Consider the following 19805-nt stretch of genomic DNA (forward strand, 5'->3'; position numbering starts at 1 on the left):
ATGTACTTCAAAAGCAAGAACAAGTTCCATTTGAACAATTTCAATGGTTGTTTGAAAATTTGCCTAACTTGAAACATTTGAGTTTGGTTTCTGGGAACTACAGAGTATTAAGGGGTATGCTTCCATTAGTGCAGAAGAATAGTTTGATTAGTATGGCCTTCAGTAGTTCATTATCTTCAGTCTTTCCTATTTCCGAAGTACAAAGGTTTCTCTCGAGACAACAGAGATCTTTGCAAAGACTTTTATTAGGTGTGAAACTCGACTTCGGATTTGTACTTGATTCTTTTGACGAAATTTGTAAACCTGTACCAGGATTTGAAAATGATCATCTTATGTATGAGTCAATACTTGGAAACTTGTTAAAGGGTGATGAATTAAGATATCCACAGTTACGCCATGTTGTTATCGACAGATATCATTATAAAATCGAAGGGAATAGCTATAAACAAATTAATTATGAGATTTAAACTCGGATTATAAAGAGATATGCTTAGTATATATAGCTATTTGAAACAAAAGATTTATAGGGAAACATGTAGTAAATCTTTCAGTATGCCGGCTGCAAAATTGATTTCATGCTTTATAAGCATGTTTTCGATGACTTTCTAATAACTAGTTGAATATACCAGTATCTTGCGCTGGAACGAGAGGATACTTTTCATACTTGTATTATAGGATCGCTTAAATCTAGTTGCGAGAACTTGAACTGGAAAACAATAAGAGAAAGATAGAAGAGAATTAGTCGGATTTGTCAGCAATCAAAGTTCACGTGTACTACTATTACTACTACTATTACAGAAAATCTCGTAAAAGATTACTAGTTATATGGCGGAGTTATCCACAGAACCGGAGTTAATCACCCACTTACGTGGCATGACTGAAAGCCATGTTTCGCAGAAAGTATTACATAATCATCGTGTGGTTAGGAAAGGGTCAAGCGGACTGCATATAAAGATGAATCTGACGTGTTCAATTTACTTACCGAAAATGGCGGCAAAAAAATGCACTCATTTGTCATCATTACGTTGTTCTTATAAAGCCCTAAAATCCTGCTTTACTACCTTCTTTATTCTTCTTGCTGTATCAGTCGTTTCTGTTTATATCCTTATTCACAATAAGTATTTACATTTGTTGATTGCACTATTGATTTAGCTGTGATAAATCTACTACTGCGTCAAGGAAATTCTAAGCAACAAAAAAGAAATAAAAGAAAGTAAGGCAACAAAATTAACCAAACCGCAAAAGGGGTAAACAGATTTTTTTTTTCAACTATATTTATATAATCTATAAACGCTATCGCTTGTCCCAACCACATCTTTAACAGAACAACACCATGAAATTCAACACATTTTTGACACTAGTGTTGAGCAATGTATTCATTCTGCTGGTGCTTGCTACAGTTCACCAATATCCTAAAGCCAGCTTCTGTCCCTTTGATTCACCCGAGTTCTGTTCCCAAGAAGTGACATCTTCATGTAATACAACCTTTTCATACATCGACAATTTGAATCGTCAAATACGTCCCGACCTTAAATCATTAATCGAGACTACATATTTCAGATATTTCAAGGTAGATCTTGAACAACAGTGTAAATTTTGGGATGCCCAACATTTTTGTGCTTCGGAAAACTGCGCTGTTGAAATCGATGAGGAATTTAACTGGACCCAAGTAACCAATGAAGAATTCAAACCTTTCAAATTAGGAGCATTAAAATTGCCCGGAAAAGACGATAAAGTTGATAATCCAATAGAAACCGAAGAAGTCCAGGTTTGTGAAGATTTGGATTATTGCCATATTGACGATAGTCATGAATGTGTTTATGTAGATTTGCAGAAAAATCCAGAAAGGTTTACCGGATATGGTGGTAATCAATCATTTGACGTTTGGAAAGCAATTTACTCGGAAAACTGTTTCCCAAACACAAATCCGATGTCTATGATTGGAGGACAACAAGAAGAGCAATGTGTGGAAAAGAACTTGTTTTATAGAGTGATATCCGGATTACATGCATCTATCGCAGTTCATTTATCTAATGAATACTTAAACTCGGTAACTGGTGAATTCTATCCAAATTTGAAAATTTTCATGGAAAGGGTTGGTTACTTTAATGAACGTTTAGCAAATATTTACTTTAATTTTGCTTTAGTTTCTCAAAGTTTGGTAAAGTTAAATGAAATTTTGCCATTAAAAGAATTCATTCTTTCGGGATATGATGACATTACACCAGTCCAACAACAGCAATTATTAGCCAACAACTTTACTGACAAGGCTGAAGTTTATGACGAGTTGTTATTTGATGATATAATCCCTGCTCTCTCTTCCAACTTGTTATTCAACACGTCCACGTTATTTGGTCCAGGTGTTGATCCTAACTTAAAGAACGAATTCAGAGCCAGATTTAAGAACGTTTCTGCCATTATGGATTGTGTTGGTTGTGACAGATGCAGAATGTGGGGGAAGATTCAAACCATTGGGTATGGTACTGCACTTAAAATCTTGTTTGAATCTGAAGATCCAAACAATAAAGACAGGTTGAAATTCAGAAGAATTGAAATTGTGGCATTGGTTAATACTTTGGATAGATTGTCCAAATCTATTGAAGCTATCAACAACTTCAAGCAAATGTATTTGGAACACGTGAGAAATGTTGCCTTGGGAATTTCAAAACCTGAAGAAATGGATAAGAAATTTGATACAAACTCAGGCTTTGCATTCCCATTTGTTTCGCCTATCTTACCAGAAACTTCCAAGCCAGTTGAAAAGTCAGAACCTGAACTTCAATCAGCACCAGTTCAACCAGAAGCTGCGAAATCGGCTAAAAAGGTAGAGCAATCATCTTCAGTGGAACCAAGAGAAGAATCTCATGATTCAATTGAAGAAATTGCCAAGATTCCTCCTTCTGAGCGTACATTTAAACAAGAATTAAGATTGGCATTCGATGAAATTTGGCAAGCTTTGAAATTTATATTCAATAGTTACAAGAACTTCCCGGTGATTTTAGGTAAACTTGGGCTTGTCAAGGCCGATTCCTGGTGGAATGAATTTATTGGAAAGCCAGTTCGCCAGTACGAAAGTCGTGTGGATGTTGATGCCCAACAATATGAAGCTATGATCCAATAGGTGCATTCATTTTAAAAAAAAACAGCTGCATTTTGCATATATCTTACATTTTATTTTGTTTATGTATTTTGGTTAATTAAAAATAGAGACATTAATGGTTTATTAATCATGCCCTTGTATATTCTGTTTTACGGTTCACCCCGCCTTATATTTTGATATGGTACACATATTAAACCTGCGTATCAATATTTCGCACGTAAGCTTAAGTATGGCCCACGGTTTTAGCAGCCAAAATTTCCCCCTCTTAAATAAAACCACTCGCCTCACTATGAAAATTTTGATAAGGTTGGATACTCTTTACCATCTTTCAGACTCTTGTGACCGCGTATGAGGTAATGTATAATGCTATTGCTAGATTATTAAATGGTTCTTATAATACACAGCATAATCTCAATCATGATATTTTTCAACTGTATATTTGCTAATACAATCCAGGTAGACCCACTAGGGATAACCCCGAATGCGTCCGACTTCAACGTAATCGAAGTGGACAGCTTTGCTAATTTGAACATAGCCGATTTTAAAAATATAGATAATGTATTCAAGATTAAAGGTGATCCATTGGGTACAACCATTGTGAATAAACGACGAATGAATATGCTCGAACGATTTGGAGGTAACGAATTCAAAATGAATGATTTAAGAGACCATATCGAGAATGAGGACGACGAGTGGATAGAAATTAAATCTTTTGAAGAACCAATTGTGTCAGTTGGCCCTCGGCTCCCTTTGACAAATTGTTTGAACCAAAGGTATGGGGACGGTGGTTCGCTTGAATTTGGGTTAGGTACTGCGTTTTTGTTGGTAGAAACGGTGGACTCTGATCGGGTAGTTAACCTCATTGTTTACTACCATAAATTTAAAGAGAAATTTGAGCTTCAATGGGCTGTTGCTGTGACTTTGGGGTATGGGTGTAATGTCCCCAAAGGTAAAGTGGGACAGATGTTTATTACACCTTATATGGCCCAGTTTTCAGATGTGCAAACAAGAACAATCAAAATTGTTACTACTAGAGGTTGGTTTCGAAAGAAGAAGAGAAAGTTCAAGATTGGAAAATGGAAAGTGGAAAATCCCGTGAGTTTGTTTGACATAAGGAAATCACCCATTATTCAATGTGTAACTGATGAGAGTTTGTTGGATTGTCACGGGAAGCTTAAAGGTAAATTTCGTATATTTTAGTATCTTCATGAGATGGTTTGCTCTTTATTGGCTATATATTGCTTTTTAGATGTTATGAATTTGAATACCGTGCATTATCAAGTACTTTTGAATTGTATCGTGTCACGTCTTTGTGGTAAGCCTTATCTATTCTCGGGAATTAGTGGAAGCCAAAAAAAAAAAACAAAAAAAAACGTGTGGTACCCAAAACGCGGGGGAGACCCCCCGAGGGACAGTAAATACCCACATGTGAACCAAGAGACAACGTGTTATCTCTTCCATACAAGCGATATAACTCTCGTAGGTCCAATTCTTGATGAATATTAAGTTTTCTGTATTTATATATAAGAGCTTATAATAATGTTGAAACAAAAAAATAAACTAAAGTGTAGATATTCTAATAATAGAGAAAGCAAACTTAATTACTCCCTCTTAAACAAATAACCAAATGAATATACAACAACACACGGTAGGATAAAACTAAGTATTGCAATATTATCGGCCATCTGTTATTGTTGTTGTCCCTTCCACTTCTTCTTGTTTTCTGCATTTCTTTGTTTCTTCTTTTGAACACTTTCAAATTGCTTGTTCTTAAAGTTTCTACTCTTTGTATATTCTTCGTCAGATTTAAATGCATCGTAAGGGGAGCTTGCAATATCTTCAAAATCGTCATCTTCTTCGGTAGCTAAGGTCTTGAATTGGTTAGCGTTCACTTTACCTGCACTTGGTTGGTTAGGAACAGGAGCAACCTTAGTCTTTTGTTTCTTATTTTTGGCCAATTCGGCAACTTCGGCGTAACTCAACTGCTTATACAGGATGTCAATAAACTCATCTTCTGCAGTATGTTCCTTCATGGAAATGTTGATTAATTTATTGTCATTATTGGATATAGTAAAACTTTTAGGAATTGGGCCAGGTATTGTGGCTGCAACTGGTTCCTGTTTAGAAGACTTGAACCATTGAGGGAACAAGTATGAAGTGAGCTGGGTTTTGAACATAATAGAGTGGTCTGATGTTTATGTATGTTATGAATGTGGAAACGAAAGAACGTCAAGTCTCTGATCGTCTATTTGTGGGTAGCGGCAAAAAAAAACAACTGATAAGGGAAAAAAGAACACTAGTTATCTTAGCGTAATGACACTTGGTAAATAGCAAATAAAAGGCTGCTAGCTAGTATTTTTAAAAAAAAGAACAAGGTTTAAAGATGTGGTAATACAAAATCGTCCCGTGTGGTTATATTTATATTTGTTTTGCTTTCGTGGTGGTTATTGCGTTCCTTGACTAATCATATACGTACGTTACACAAAAACATAAACATTTCTTTTTTAGGACGTGCTTATCAGGTATTTTTTTTTTTGTTACCGCAGCAGTCCGCACTTGCGTATCTCCTCGGAATTAAAATAGATTTTGGGGGCATATGTACAGGAAAGTTATCCTTTTAGATTTGAATGACACATTACAAGGCAAAAAGAAATCTAAGTGTAAACAAAAGTTGGCTGTGACCAGCAAGAAGCTTCCAGAAGTGTGCGCTAACCATGAAGTGGAGGACACACACTTCTTCTTTGAGGAGATTATTATTTATGAATTTTCCCGGTAACAACCGACTGAAAGTTAAACAAAGTGATAGCCCACACAGTTGATTGTTTTGTTACCACACGTGATATATCCAAATGTGGAGCAGTTAGTTACCACCACGTTGTAAACACGACTTGAAGCAAACTCTAGAAAAGTACGATATCTACAGATAGACTGTTACATAAAGGGGTTCTTCTGCCGAATCCGAAACTCCCTTGAAATTGAATGACACAACTAAGCAACCGGATGCAAGCAACTTTTCCGAAGTTTAAATTTAGGCAACAACCATTACCTAATTGTTGTTCTCGCGGGTATATGGAATAACTCTTTTGCCCCGCCTTGACTACCCCATATTTTATTTCTCGAAAGCTAAACCCATAAATAGAACCACTAGTTTGCTATGTAAATATCAGCTTAGGCAATTGTTGCCAGGTATCATCTGCACTTTTTTGATCTAAAGTAAAGTAAACTTTGCTATGAAACAAAAGGTTCTATCCACCAAAAAAAAAAAACTACCCCTAGTACATGTTTGTCAAGTCTCAAGGTGAAGTTATGCAAAGGGGGCTGACTCATTCACTACAGCAAGCGTAAATGTTAAGATCTACACTTGCATTTCAACCAGTGTGCCTGGTAGCGTTTGATAAATCCTGCATATAGTTTTATCAGCATATATTTTTTCTTGTAAAAGTACACGCCCAAACAGTGGGTGTCAATGTCAAAAGGGCTCTTCATACAAATCTCAGCTAGTAATACAACATTAGCAACAAACCCAATCAAACATTGACACTGCGAGGAGGGAGATCCAACACGTTTCAATAATCACAGAAGCAATAGAGTATTTAACTACAACCCTCCTTTTCACTAAACCATTCAGTTTTTTTTTTTTCCTCCACCCTTACCACTCTATAGAAATTTTCAATAATGGATGGCTGGAATGAAATAGCACGAATACCCACAACAAAGCCAACACCAGCATGGCCACCCAATGGACCAGGAAGGGTAAGAGTACCGGACTCCAATCCAGTTATATCTGCATTGCGATTCGATACTATGCAGAATCTCATATGGTATGGTGATTCCTTTGGTTATACTAAGTCTTTGACCAGTTCCCAAACAAATCCAACATTGAATCCGTATCAGAGAAGTATTCAATTGTTCCCGTATACTAAATTCAAGACTTGTGATGGTATCAATAATCCTGTGATTGAGTTGCTTCCTCACAAAGACGGGATTTTATCGTTACTGAAGAATCAAATAGCATTTAATAATAGAAGAGGAATCCCCAAGTTTCACGCTTCAGCAGCTTCTTTTCATGATAATTTATTCACTAATTTAAACTCAATGACTTTCAATTGTAATTCATTGAATGATGTTGTGGTTGGAACAAAGTTGTCATTGATGAAGTTTGATTTACATAAACCTACAGTACTTACATCATTCAATCACGACGGAAACGTCTCCATGGTTAAGAACACTTCCAAGTTATTGACAATTGCCAAGGGTAACGGATCATTAGAACTTTTTGATCCCGTGTCCAACACTTCCATAAAAACATTCAATTCACATAATGGGTTTATTTCCGATATGGACGTTAGAGGAAACTATATCGCTACTTGTGGATACTCGTTGCGTCCAAAGCGTTTTCATCATCATGGACATGCACCACAGAGTGACTTTGTGGTTGACCCTCTAGTTAACATTTATGATACAAGAATAATGAGAGCAATTGCACCAATTCCATTCCCTGCCGGTGCTACTTCAGTGAGATTCCATCCGAAATTACCTAATATCGTCATCGTTTCTTCAAGCACAGGCCAGATACAATTTGTTGATATGTTTGATCAAACCAATGTATATCTCTACCAGGCTGATTTGTCTCCACCTCATAATCAAATGCACACTCTCTCGGATAGTGGTGCTGCATCCTTAAACAACCTTGAAATTAGTGATAACGGTGACTTCCTTTTGTTTAATGACAATTATTCTAATTTGCATCTTTGGTCAATTACAAATATTAGTGGTGTTACAAGCAAGGATTTTGTCAATTTCCCCCTGGCTATCGAGGAACCGGATATTCCTGACCCAACCCTCGAGGAAAATAAGATTGGTATCGATGATAATGTTCCATTATCATGTATTGGAATGCCATATTATAAGGATTTGTTGTTATCTAATTACGCATCAGATTTGAAATTTGTCAAGGAATTTGCTCGAGCACCTGAAGGCATCAATGCTGATTTACTTCTTGAATCGGAGAGAAATGGAGGTAGGTTCATGCTTTATGATAAGGCTAAATATGGACCGGGGAATATCGTGAAGAAGTTTGATATTGTCGAGGGGAAAACTGCTATCAAGAACAAGTCTCAAATACCAAAGTTTATAAGTGAAAGGAATGGCAATGGTGCAGAAAAGAATGGAACTGAAGAAATTCCAGGCATTGCTTCTGAGATTATTGATGAGTCAATCTTTCAATATAAGAGTTCCAATCTGTCTGTTATTCCCAATTGTTATTCGCGCTTACAAATTCAATATTCTCGTTTCGGTGTTCGAGATTTTGATTTTGAATTCTACAATAAAACAAATGGATTGTATTGTGGATTGGAAAACCACACTGACAATTCATACATTAACTCATTGTTACAACTATATCGTTTTCTGCCTGTGTTTTATAACAAGATTGTCAAAAACTTGTTGAATGAATGGTTGCCCTGTGATCTTGATACGATTTTGGTTAATACAGAGGGTTCATCTATCTTGACTGAATTGGGATATTTGTTTGACATGATGGATAAGGCTAAGGGGAATAATGTTAAGATTTACAACTTTGCTCAAGTTGTGACACACAACAAAGATGCAATTGCCCATCACCTCATTAATCTTGACGAAATGAACCATTTGAATTCTTTAGACGTTCGAAACTTGATTATTTCATTTAATAAGTTTTTGCTCAGTCAAATCAACAGTGATTTACACGTACAATCGCAGGATTCTATTGAGGAAATTATGAAATTAACATATATGGTTGAAGTTAGAGGCAATGAAAGCACTTGTCCCGTGTATGACAAGAGTTATGGATCTATACTTTCATTGGATTTAGTTACACCTCCAAGTAACATGCTTAACAAAATGAGTATCTTGATTAACCCTCATCTTAATACTACCGCAGCCCAGCAACCACCCCAATTGGCCAATATCCGTCGTAATGTGAACATTTTAACATATTTGGAATACTCCATGAATCAAGTGAAACTCGTACCATGTCAACAACACCAGCATGCATATCCACATAGCCTTGAAATAAAAACCACTATTACTAGTTTACCTCCAGTTTTGGTACTTAATGTGAATCTTTCCAATGAAGAGTTTCAATTGATAAATGGGTTTAGAAAGTGGATAATCCCCGAGTTCTACGCGGTAAACCAGAAGGATAAGTTTAGTTTCAAGTCAATGATTAGTCCATTTGACAAGGCCAATAGTGCCAAATATGACTTGTTGGGATTTGTATGTGAGATAAGCCATCTGTCTGACTTTGCCTTGGGCATGCATGGGTTGGTCACATTTGTGAAGTTAGACCAATGGTATTTGTTTAATGATTTCTTGGTTATGCCTATACCAGAGGAAGAAGTGCTTGATTTATCTTCTCCGTGGAAGAAACCGGTTGTTGTCATATATCAAGAATCATCTATTGCCCAAACTCCATTTGAATATTTCAATATAGAGACATTTGGCAAGTTACCTAACTTGAACGATTCTATCCTTTATCGGGATCATTTTGCGGGAACTATTAGGGAAGGCTACAAAAAAGAGTATGAGTTGTTGACGAAGCAAGAAGCACCTAAGGCAGATACACTTGTTGCCATTGATGCTGAATTTGTGTTATTGAATCCCGAACTATTGGAAGTGCATTATGACGGGTTTAAGAAATTGATCAAACCCAAGATACTTTCATTGGCAAGAGTGTCGGTATTGCGAGGTGAAGAAGAAACTGCGTTCATTGATGATTATGTCGTTCACACAGCCAAGATCCACGATTATTTGACAAGTTTCTCTGGGATTGAAGATCTGGACTTGGACCCTATTAGGTCGGCTAAAAATTTGGTCACTTTACAAACCGCATACCGTAAGCTTTGGTTATTGTTGAATTTAGGAGTTGTGTTTGTTGGCCATGGGTTGTACAATGATTTCCGTTGTATTAATTTACAAGTTCCTAAAAAGCAAATACGGGACACTGCTGAGTTTTATTACAAGAGCGATTTCAAACGACAATTGGGTCTTAAGTTTTTGGCATATGTGTTGTTGAAAGAGAAGGTGCAGAGTAATAATCATGATTCCATTGAAGACGCCTACACTGCATTGATGTTGTATAAGAAGTATTTGGAGTTAACTTCCCAAGGCATGTTTGAATCTACCTTGAATTTCATCTATTCTGAAGGGCAACAGATGAGATTTAGAGTTCCAGAAGACAATTAATTAATTTTATATAAACCATGGTTTGTACTATAGTATTAATATAAACAAATAGTAGAATACATTTGTCATATATACAATTATTCTGTAACTAAACCGCAAAAAACCGAACTGCACTAAAAATCTAAATTAGTAAAGAAAATAAATAGAAACTTTTCTTTTCAGGGTATCTTTTCTTAAAAAGTTTAACACGCTTACAATAAAGCGGCAACTAAACCAGCAACAGCAGCGAAACCAGCAACGGCTTGCTTACCGGCAGCACCTTCGAATTCAGAGACTGGAGCAGTCTTGTTAGCAAGGGAGGTGTAAAGGGTAGATTGAATGTAGACGGTAGATTCACCGGCTTCACTGACAGTAGCAACTGGAGTGGTGACGGCTTCAACAACAGAGGTGATTGGAGCTTCTGGAGCTGGAGCTGGAGCAGAAGATTCCTTTTCTGGAGCTGGAGCTGGGGTTTCAGCTGGAGCAGCGGTTTCTTCTTCAGTCAATGGACAGTAGGTAGTGTAAACGGTTTCAACACCTTCGACAGTGGTGGTGATGGTAGAAAGAGTAGACTTGGCAGCTTCTTCAGAAGTCAATGGACAGTAAGTGGTGTAGACAGTTTCGACACCTTGGACGGTGACGGTAGCAACAGACTTAAGAGCTGGAGAAACAGTGGCGGAACACTTGTTTTCTTCACAGTGGGTGATAGTGACTAAGGTGGTGGATAAGTCGGTGACGGTTTCGGTAGAGTTGGCTGGGACACCAGAAGAAGCAGCAGCAACGGTGGAGGCTAAAGCAGCGGTAGCTAATAATTTGTATTGCATTTTAGTAGTAATATTTAACGAATGTAAAGGGTTGGATAGAATAACTTTTATTGTTGTTAAGAAAAGAAGGAGGAATAAGAAAATGAAATAAGAGGGGTCCTACCGTCTTTATATACCCGAGGCAGGAATTTCTCGTGTATTCAAGTTGGAATATGTAAGGCACTGAATTTCATGACACGAATGGGGTAGAAATTGAAACACGAGATAATAATAATAATAATAATAATAATAATAATAACAACAATACTAAAAAAAAATCCAACATGAACTAATATTTTTGCAAATAAAAATATTTACAATCTGAAACAATGAATGTAGCAATTACGAATGGTTGCCGTCATTTTTTCCTGCACTTGAAGCGACACCTCCTATTCTTGGCTCAATCCAAGATTCAATTTACCCCAATCAAGCAATAAGCTTTTTAACTAAAGGTGAGGCATATTTTACTTGTCTAGAACATTTGAGGCTGTGGTAATTGGGGACCCTACATGACAACCCGTCTAGACCGTTTTCAATAGTTATTCGAATCGCTGTGGCGAAATGTCATGACGTGAATCTCAATTGGCTAGGGTGTTTGTTTGTTTACATGTACGAACTATTAGTTTCCTGAGCCTCTTTATGTTTGTGAAATCGACCCATACTAGAAAATTCCCCCCTTTCAGCTACAAATAAAAACATTGCTCGTGTGTGGATAGTATTAAATTAAACCGTTGTCCTCCAATCCATTATTTTTGTGTTCGGCTATTTATTTTTGTTTACCTTTTCGAGAATAATGAGGTAACAATTTTTTTTATTGTTAAAAAATAAACATTAAAAATTTTCTTATTGGCTTGACCGCGCGTTGCGCGTCTTGATTAAGAATTGTAAAGGGTTGGATTCCCAATTCAGGTCCAGAACATCACACAAATCTGAAACGTAAACAGCAAATTACATGCTGCATCAAGATTGCCCCTCATACATAACATCGTGGATATTTGCATAATCTAGAATGAGGTTTTTTTTTGTTTGTCCCATTCACGCTCACCATATTCACGTACACATTCACATTCACATTCCATTATTCATTAATATATTACAAAAATTTTCTATAGAAAAGCCTATTTGTTTAATTCAACATTAGGTTCATTTCCCAGTCTTGGACCACGCTAACCCAATCGTCGCGTGCCTCATGCATTCTCTTTCGTCTCCATACCTCTAGCATAATTTGCCGTGCACCCCAATAACTTCCTAAATATTGGGCAATATCAGCCCCCCATTTTTTGAATCCCAATTGTAAATTCAATGAAATTGCTTCACACCCCGCAATGAACCCTTGCCAAAACAATGGAATAATGGCGGCCTCGCCCTTAGCAATTAATTTTTGAATCGCATTCAAATGGTTCAATGTTTTGGCGACTTTTGTTTGTAATTTAACCGGCGGGATTTCTTGAATTAACCGATTAAAATAAATCATTAATGCATGATAAAATGACATGATATGATGATAGGTTGCCTGATGCATGGGAGAATAAAATTTCTTCTTTGAATCGCTCAATAGCTCCACTTCTACATTGTTCATGTTGTCATCTTCAAGATCATCGTCTACAACAATGGAGGCTTTTGTAGTGGTTGTCTTGTCATTTTGATTTTGATACAATTCCCAATCCAATTTCCAATTGATCAACTTTTTATTCAACACCTCGACTCGTGTGGGGAATGAATCGGGTAATTTCCTCTTCGTCTCTTTATAATAGATCTTTGTTCGCAACAATTCCACAGTGTCGCTAAACAATATAATTAATGAATTTGGCAACCCATACAAGGCATCTGTTGCAAAATTTTCGTCATTCTTTTTGGTGTTGATCAATTTTTTGTTTACAAATGATGGTGAGGCACTCTTCTTTGAAGGTGAAGGCACCGTGGCGGAGCTAAACGAGTTGTTGACAATAAAATCAATTCTTGCTTTGCCCAGAGCCGTGTTTCTGGCAGTGTTGGCAAACTTGTCACCATTCACGTCATATCCACTCCCCACATTCGATTCAAAATCCTCCTTGATACTATCTAATGCTAAACATGTAGAATCTTGAATCAACTTCAAAGACAGGAAGATCCGATGAAGAATACGTGCCTTGGATGAAAGCTTCTTCTTATTAGCCATTTTGGCCAAAATAACCTTCCCACACCAAGTAATATAAACCCCGGTGTCTTGCATGGTACCCCACACTAAATCAACACTAATCATAGTCATGACGGCACACAACACATCCTTATACTTTTCAGTAGATAAACAATATTCTATCCCTGATTGAGTATCACTTTTGGTGTTCAATAATTGCTTTACAAACAAACTAGCTTGGTTCCTCAATGCAATCCCCAAATTCAAATAGTACTTCATGGGCTGGGAGTTTTTAGGAAACTTGGATTGCAAATTGAATGCTGAAACTGCAAGTAATGCATTCAACAATGCGTTTTTCGCCGTGGAGGTTCTTCCCAATGCCAGTAATTCACCAATTGCCATTAATGCTCGGGGAAAATAAATTGTTTTCCATGGGTTTTCAGTTAATGGAATGACAGTCATTAAATCAGCTACTTGGTTCACATAGTAATTCAACAAGTATCGTGTTAATGGCTGCACTTGTAATGCGGTTGTAGGAATACCCACTTGAGGTGATGTGGAAGATGTGGCTGGAAATGATAAGTCAAACCCTAATTTGAGAGGACTTTGTACAATGCTCATAATAGATGTGGGCATGTGGGTTGAATGGGCGTTTTCTCCATCCACTAAATCAGTAGTTTCTGCATCATCGTCAGCATTAACTTTCGGTGACGCATGCAAGTGAATTTGTAAAGTCTCATTGGTTGAGTAAGGATTGTTATAGTAGTAGTCGTTATAGTTTGAATAGTAAAGATGCTGGTTGGTAGGATCAATCATCGTATTTGAAGAATTGGTATCATTGAGCAAATTAGACATGGACATGTGACTGTTGGAAGGTTGTGGTTGTGTATGTGACGCAAGAGCAGGCCCGCTCATGCTCTGATTTTTATGAAACACCAAATTCAACAAATCATTGGGATTATTAAAGTTGTATCCAGAATTGTAGCTTCTTTGGTTAGTATTTGGTGGTAGTATATTATTCCCTGCGTTCATGAAGTCTAAAAATTGGGTATCTAACGCAGCTGCTGTTAATAACGCATCATCTCGCAATTCATTGGACAACCAAAGCTGATCATGAGGAGCAGTAGAGTCCATATACATTGACATGCCTGGTGTTCCTGTAGTGGTGGTGGGTGTACTAGCCGAGGAGTGAAGAAGTGATTTATTAAGAGGGGTTCCTGCAGCTTTCTCTGACGGATACGGACTAGCACTCTTTTCAATTCCCCTTTGCCTTTTTAAAGATTTCTCGGATCTATCCTTGCTTTGACTTCGTTTCAACGCTCCTTTACCTTTGAATACTCCAAATGGACCCAATAGTTTTGTTTTACCCTCCAGATTCACAAGCTGGTCATTTCCCGAGTTGTGCAATATTCCTAAATCTCGATCCATATCTTCATAAGTCTCATATGGTTTACAATTTCGTTTTTCATCCCATACAACAAACCCTACTTGTCTTCTTTGAAAGAAATCCATACCATTGCCTTCTTCTTCATCGTCCTCATCCAAACTGCCTTTTGCACTTTTCTTACTCTTTGATTTGAACACTACCAGTTTAGAATATGCACTTCCATTCTTCGAATTGAATTCGATAGGCAATGACCATCGGAGTTTGATATCATACCCTGAACAGATTAATCCAGCTTTAGTACACTTCATACATGCTGGTTTCTCAAGATCGCATCGGATTTTTCGTGAACGGCATGTAAAGCATCCCGTGAATGTCTTGGAACGTTTGGCTTTCGAGCCATTATTAGTGCCATTGGTCTTATTTGAATTCCTCTCGTTTCCATCTGGTTCCACCGTAGGTGATCTCTCTATATCAACACTCTCCATCTTGCAAACATGCACTCTGGCCGCGTTGTGTAGCGTATATGGTTGTGTACCTGAAGTTTATGTAACCTTTACAAATGTGTGTTGCTAATATTAAAGTCATCATGCGGAAAAAGAATGCGAAAAGGGAAATACTTGCCGATGGCATTTTTTTCTGATTATGTAATCACAATCACCCAAAACGGATGGCACGCGCGGGAAAGCTAGACGCAATGGGTGTGAAATATTTCAAAATTAATTTATATAATTATACATACCTTATGCAAAAAAATAAAGGTTAATATGCTACACTGTCTATCTTGGTCAGCTCATCTTCGTCAAGTTCAGGGAACTCCTCACCTCGCTCACGCAATTCCCACAATTTTTTGATTCTTTTGAGAGCAATCTCAGCACTGCTTGATCCTAATTTAGCACAGATTTCGAAATATTTTGCAATCAATGGCTTTTGTGGATTCTCGGTACAATTGACACCGGCAACTGATATAGGCCATTGAATCATCAGGAATCCATAGGGAAACCTCATCTTCATGTGATCTTTAGACTTTTCGAAACAAGTGATCAATGAAACGAGTTTATCGTTCAAGTCCTTGATGTGAGGTAAATCTGGTGGGTCCATAAACACCTGGGTAAATATAGTAATTAAACCAGCAAGCGAGTAAGCTTGTTGTGTTATATCCATCCAACTTATATGGATGGGACCTATTTCTGTCAGCACGGTGTCAGTTAGATTAAGAAGTGGGTGAGGTGGATAGCTCATGGTACAATTTCTATCTATATAGACTCGATTGTACTGCTCATAAAAGCCACTTATCAATCTGATATATTCCAACAGGTCATTTGGCACAAACTCATCGCCTTCGATTCTTCGTTTGTTCAATATCTTAGAAAGATCTCGAAAGAGATAAACACAATCGGTATTATAACCAAACATAATGTTGTAAGTATTAGGCTGAATCATTCCAAACTCTTGTAAAACCTTGTGTTCGTATGGGTCAGTGAAGTTAATTACAGAATCCAATTCTTCATCCAACTTCAAAGTACCACCTAAATGAGAACTTTGCCCAGCAAGAATCTCAAAATCGGCAAACCAAATCTTACAAAGAATTAACGCTTTGGACAGCCCCATTTTACTATGTGTAGCTTTCATGATGATATCTTTGGCACCTTTCAAATGAGGTCTCCAGCTTTGTTTAGCAGTGGATGCATTGGAGGAAGTTAATAATAATACAGTAATAAGAATGCTTTCCACATTTGATGTCAAATCGTCCTTTACTTTCTTGTCTCGATTTCGGCTCAATGCTGGACCAAGAAGTTTCAAACAAGTGGATAAATATGATCCATAAGCATCAATGTCCTTTTTGCTATTGGTCTTTTCTGAGGAGATTTTGGCACCTTGGGAAAGAACCGCTGATAATAAGAAAGGTTCCTTATAAGAATACTTCAAAATCACATCTCGAAGTGGATTGGTATATCGCGTTGTGATTGGGTCATATGCTCCAAATGGTAATATTTGCAGGGCAAAAGTATCATAAAAATCCTTGAGATATCGTCTTTCATCATCGGTGTTTAATTTAATATAATCTAAAGGAATATTTTTGGGGATTGCATTGTCATAATGGGTTGTTTCTGGAATTGAAGTCTCTTCTGGTATAAGTGCCGGGTTGAACAAGAAGCTTGGATCATTTTCAATTGAACTTTGAAAGTTTTCAATATTCATATTCGAAGTAAACATTATATCACTAACAATGTTGTTTAAATCAGCTGCAATTAAATTCAAATCGTCGTCATTATACAAGTAATCCAAAACTGAACTGGATGGACTGCCTCGGACCATGCTTGTGGCACTTCCGGTTATTACTGCATTGACATCTGTACCTGTCTGTTGTAATGGAGAGGTACCACTAGTCGTATTCAACAAATTGAATATGGAAGAGGAAGATTTCAGTTGTTTTGGAGGTGCATCGCCATTATCTGAAGTGTGTACCATTTTAGTTTTCTTCATAATCTTTCGTTTCTTGGCCCCCTTTCCAAAGTCATCTGGTCCCAGGTACATTTGTATTGTAAATGGCTTTGGATTGGATTCTACCACTGGGTTGGGATTGCTTTCAAGGAATTTCTTCGAAACTCGCAACACCTTCTCTCCTTCCTTAGGGTACGAACACTGCTTTTGCAATCTTGAACATTGGGAGCACAGGGGTTTCTGTTCATCACATTTGATTTTCCTTCGTTTGCACTCTCGGCATCCTCCTCGACTATACCCTCTCTTATTCTCTTTCTTAACTTTATCGGAACCCATTGGCTTCCTTTTAAATACAATTTGTTCAACTAGTACAAAATTGTTCGAAATACCGGTGGTGGGGGGATTTTTGTCGGGGCGCGGGAGCGCAATTGTTTGGTGCCGTTCCTGCCTAATTAGGCAAGCGGAACCTGTCCTCTCTATTGAATTCTGTCAAATAGAAGATCTTTCTTTACGAATGCAAACCTGAGAATCTTGATTGACGATTTGTTAATCCGAATATCAACATTAAGGTTTACTAATCAATTACCGTACTATTGTTTATGTTGGACCGAAATGCTCTTGCTTAGTAGCCTTTTGCTGAGCCTAAGGTGATTTTGGTACACACACAATCACAAGTACAAATAGCTAAACGATGGTGATATCACAATTTAGCTCCAGATGCATAATGACGTCTCTCATAGAGTTGGATGGTCCACCAATTGGTTGTTAACCAACGGTTGCTATTTTGTCTATTGTGTAACATGTGATGTCATAGCGGAATGCGCATTCAAAAATTCCCCTTAAAAATTCTCCACGCTAGCAACCCTTTTAATTTTAATTCACACTTCCTTAGCTTGACAACCGACAAATAACAACCAATGACATTACTGAAACATTGGAAATACAACAAAGACGAAGATATCGTTGTAACTCAATTGAAAGGTTTGGTTGCATCCAATCCTGCAGTGCAATTGATTCCTTCTGAAAAAGTTGTCTTCAACCCTCATTCGGTAACTTCCCAAAAGATTACTCTTATAAGCGGAGGTGGTGCAGGGCACGAACCTTTACATGGCGGTTATGTGGGACATAACTTACTTGATGCTGCTGTCAGTGGTTCAATTTTTGCCTCGCCCTCCACCAAGCAAATCATGGCGGCCGTGAAAACCAAATCTGACAAGGACAAGGGAACAATTATCATTGTTAAGAATTACACCGGTGATGTTTTACACTTTGGGTTGGTTGCTGAAAGAGCAAAGAGTGAAGGCTACAAGGTCGAAGTGGTCAATGTCAGTGAAGATGTTGCTGTGGGTAGAGAACAAAACAAAATGGTGGGAAGAAGAGGATTGGCAGGAACATCTTTGGTGCATAAAATTTTGGGAGCGGCCGTAAATTCTGAAAAAGGTGGTGATTTAACCACTGTGGCGCAGTTAGGTCGCGTTGTTAATAGCAATTTAGTAACTCTTGCTGCAAGTTTAGATCGTACATCAGTGCCAGGTAAAACCGAAGAGATTGAATTTAACGAAGCTGATGAAGCAGAGTTGGGTTTGGGTATTCATAATGAACCTGGAACTAAAATTAAACCAATTCCCCAGATCAATGAATTGATTAAGGATATGTTTCATAAATTGGTCTCTCCAGAAGACAAGGACAGACATTATGTCGATTTTGACTTGAAGAACGATAACTATGTATTATTGATCAATAATATTGGTGGCAGTTCTTCTTTTGAAATGTTTGCCATTACTCAACATGTTATTGAGAATTTACCATTTTCTAAGAAGCCAAAGAGAGTATACGTTAGTGATTTTGTAACCTCGTTCAACTCACCTGGATTTTCAATTACCTTGTTAAACTTGACAAATGTTAGCAAGGAAGATATTATATTCAATTCAGATGATATTTTGAAGTATTTGGATGCGCCTACAAATGCACCAGGATGGAAGCCAAAGATTTTCAATGACAAATTATGGGAACAACCGATTGAATATGTTGAATCCCCCATGAAACATCAAGTTGCAGTGACTTCAAAGCTTAGAATCGATGAAAATAAATTTGAGACACAATTACGTAATGCGATGAAAGTATTGCTTGAACAAGAGCCAGATATTACAAAATATGACACCCTTGTAGGAGATGGAGATTGTGGTGAAACATTAGCCAAGGGAGCCAATGCCATATTGAACGCTTTGGATAATGATAAAGATTTCAAATCCGGATTGTCTGATCCAGTGGCCACGGTTTCTAGAATTACTGAGTTGGTAGAAGACAGTATGGGTGGAACTTCGGGTGGGCTCTATTCAATCTACTTAACTGCTTTGGCACAAAATTTGCAAAAGAGCCAAGAAATATCTGTCTCTGCTTTAGGCGATGCATTCCATAATGCTTTATATGACGGTTTGTTCAAGTATACTAGAGCAAGAGTTGGTGGACGTACATTGGTCGATACCTTGCAACCATTTGTTGATGGTTTGAAAAAGACTGGTGATTTGAAGGAAGCTGTTGAAAGTGCAAAGAAAGGTTGTGAATCAACCAAGCATTTGCATGCTTCGTTTGGTCGTGCAAGTTATGTTAATGAACAGGAGTTTAAGGCAGAAGGTGGTGTTCCTGATCCAGGAGCTGTTGGACTTTTGGCTATTATTCAAGGATTTTTAGGTACTGTATAGTTTGGTAAGATTTAAAAGATTGTATTTGCAAGTTTATTGTATTTGTTTTTGC

The 19805-nt window shown here is 37.5% G+C and overlaps 9 protein-coding genes across 9 annotated transcripts; 5 read left to right on the forward strand and 4 right to left on the reverse strand. All coding sequences in view use genetic code 12, as the record gives it.

Moving 5' to 3' along the window:
• Positions 1-128: 128 nt before the first annotated feature.
• On the forward strand, positions 129-773 carry SPAPADRAFT_61450 (uncharacterized protein; the record flags this gene model as incomplete). Its single annotated transcript, XM_007375586.1, has 1 exon — positions 129-773. One exon carries the CDS (start codon positions 153-155, stop codon positions 465-467), a length of 315 nt encoding a protein of 104 aa, XP_007375648.1.
• Positions 774-1077: 304 nt separating this feature from the next.
• ERO1 (ER oxidoreductin) lies at positions 1078-3314 on the forward strand (the record flags this gene model as incomplete). Its single annotated transcript, XM_007375587.1, has 1 exon — positions 1078-3314. One exon carries the CDS (start codon positions 1334-1336, stop codon positions 3119-3121), a length of 1788 nt encoding a protein of 595 aa, XP_007375649.1.
• Positions 3315-3517: 203 nt separating this feature from the next.
• SPAPADRAFT_66995 (uncharacterized protein) lies at positions 3518-5479 on the forward strand (the record flags this gene model as incomplete). Its single annotated transcript, XM_007375588.1, has 1 exon — positions 3518-5479. One exon carries the CDS (start codon positions 3518-3520, stop codon positions 4298-4300), a length of 783 nt encoding a protein of 260 aa, XP_007375650.1.
• Positions 4595-5466, reverse strand: SPAPADRAFT_61452 (uncharacterized protein; the record flags this gene model as incomplete). Its single annotated transcript, XM_007375589.1, has 1 exon — positions 4595-5466. A coding segment is annotated over one exon (284 nt), but the record flags the coding sequence as incomplete, so codon positions are not given.
• A 1296-nt stretch (positions 5480-6775) lies between the features above and the next one.
• On the forward strand, positions 6776-10324 carry SPAPADRAFT_138105 (poly(A)-specific ribonuclease; the record flags this gene model as incomplete). The annotated part of the gene is made up of 1 exon (XM_007375590.1): positions 6776-10324. One exon carries the CDS (start codon positions 6776-6778, stop codon positions 10322-10324), a length of 3549 nt encoding a protein of 1182 aa, XP_007375652.1.
• PGA6 (Pga6p) lies at positions 9386-11182 on the reverse strand (the record flags this gene model as incomplete). The annotated part of the gene is made up of 1 exon (XM_007375591.1): positions 9386-11182. The coding sequence occupies one exon, from the start codon at positions 11125-11127 to the stop codon at positions 10516-10518; it is 612 nt and encodes a 203-aa protein (XP_007375653.1).
• Positions 11183-12232: 1050 nt separating this feature from the next.
• On the reverse strand, positions 12233-15094 carry ARG81 (Arg81p; the record flags this gene model as incomplete). Its single annotated transcript, XM_007375592.1, has 2 exons — positions 12233-14439; positions 14467-15094. The coding sequence occupies 2 exons, from the start codon at positions 15092-15094 to the stop codon at positions 12233-12235; spliced, it is 2835 nt and encodes a 944-aa protein (XP_007375654.1).
• A 274-nt stretch (positions 15095-15368) lies between these two features.
• Positions 15369-17387, reverse strand: LYS142 (Lys142p; the record flags this gene model as incomplete). The annotated part of the gene is made up of 1 exon (XM_007375593.1): positions 15369-17387. One exon carries the CDS (start codon positions 17385-17387, stop codon positions 15369-15371), a length of 2019 nt encoding a protein of 672 aa, XP_007375655.1.
• A 581-nt stretch (positions 17388-17968) lies between these two features.
• On the forward strand, positions 17969-19753 carry DAK2 (dihydroxyacetone kinase; the record flags this gene model as incomplete). The annotated part of the gene is made up of 1 exon (XM_007375594.1): positions 17969-19753. The coding sequence occupies one exon, from the start codon at positions 17969-17971 to the stop codon at positions 19751-19753; it is 1785 nt and encodes a 594-aa protein (XP_007375656.1).
• Positions 19754-19805: the final 52 nt, after the last annotated feature.

Source organism: Spathaspora passalidarum (assembly GCF_000223485.1).
Source record: "Spathaspora passalidarum NRRL Y-27907 unplaced genomic scaffold SPAPAscaffold_4, whole genome shotgun sequence".
NCBI classification, from domain to species: Eukaryota; Fungi; Ascomycota; class Pichiomycetes; order Serinales; family Debaryomycetaceae; genus Spathaspora; species Spathaspora passalidarum.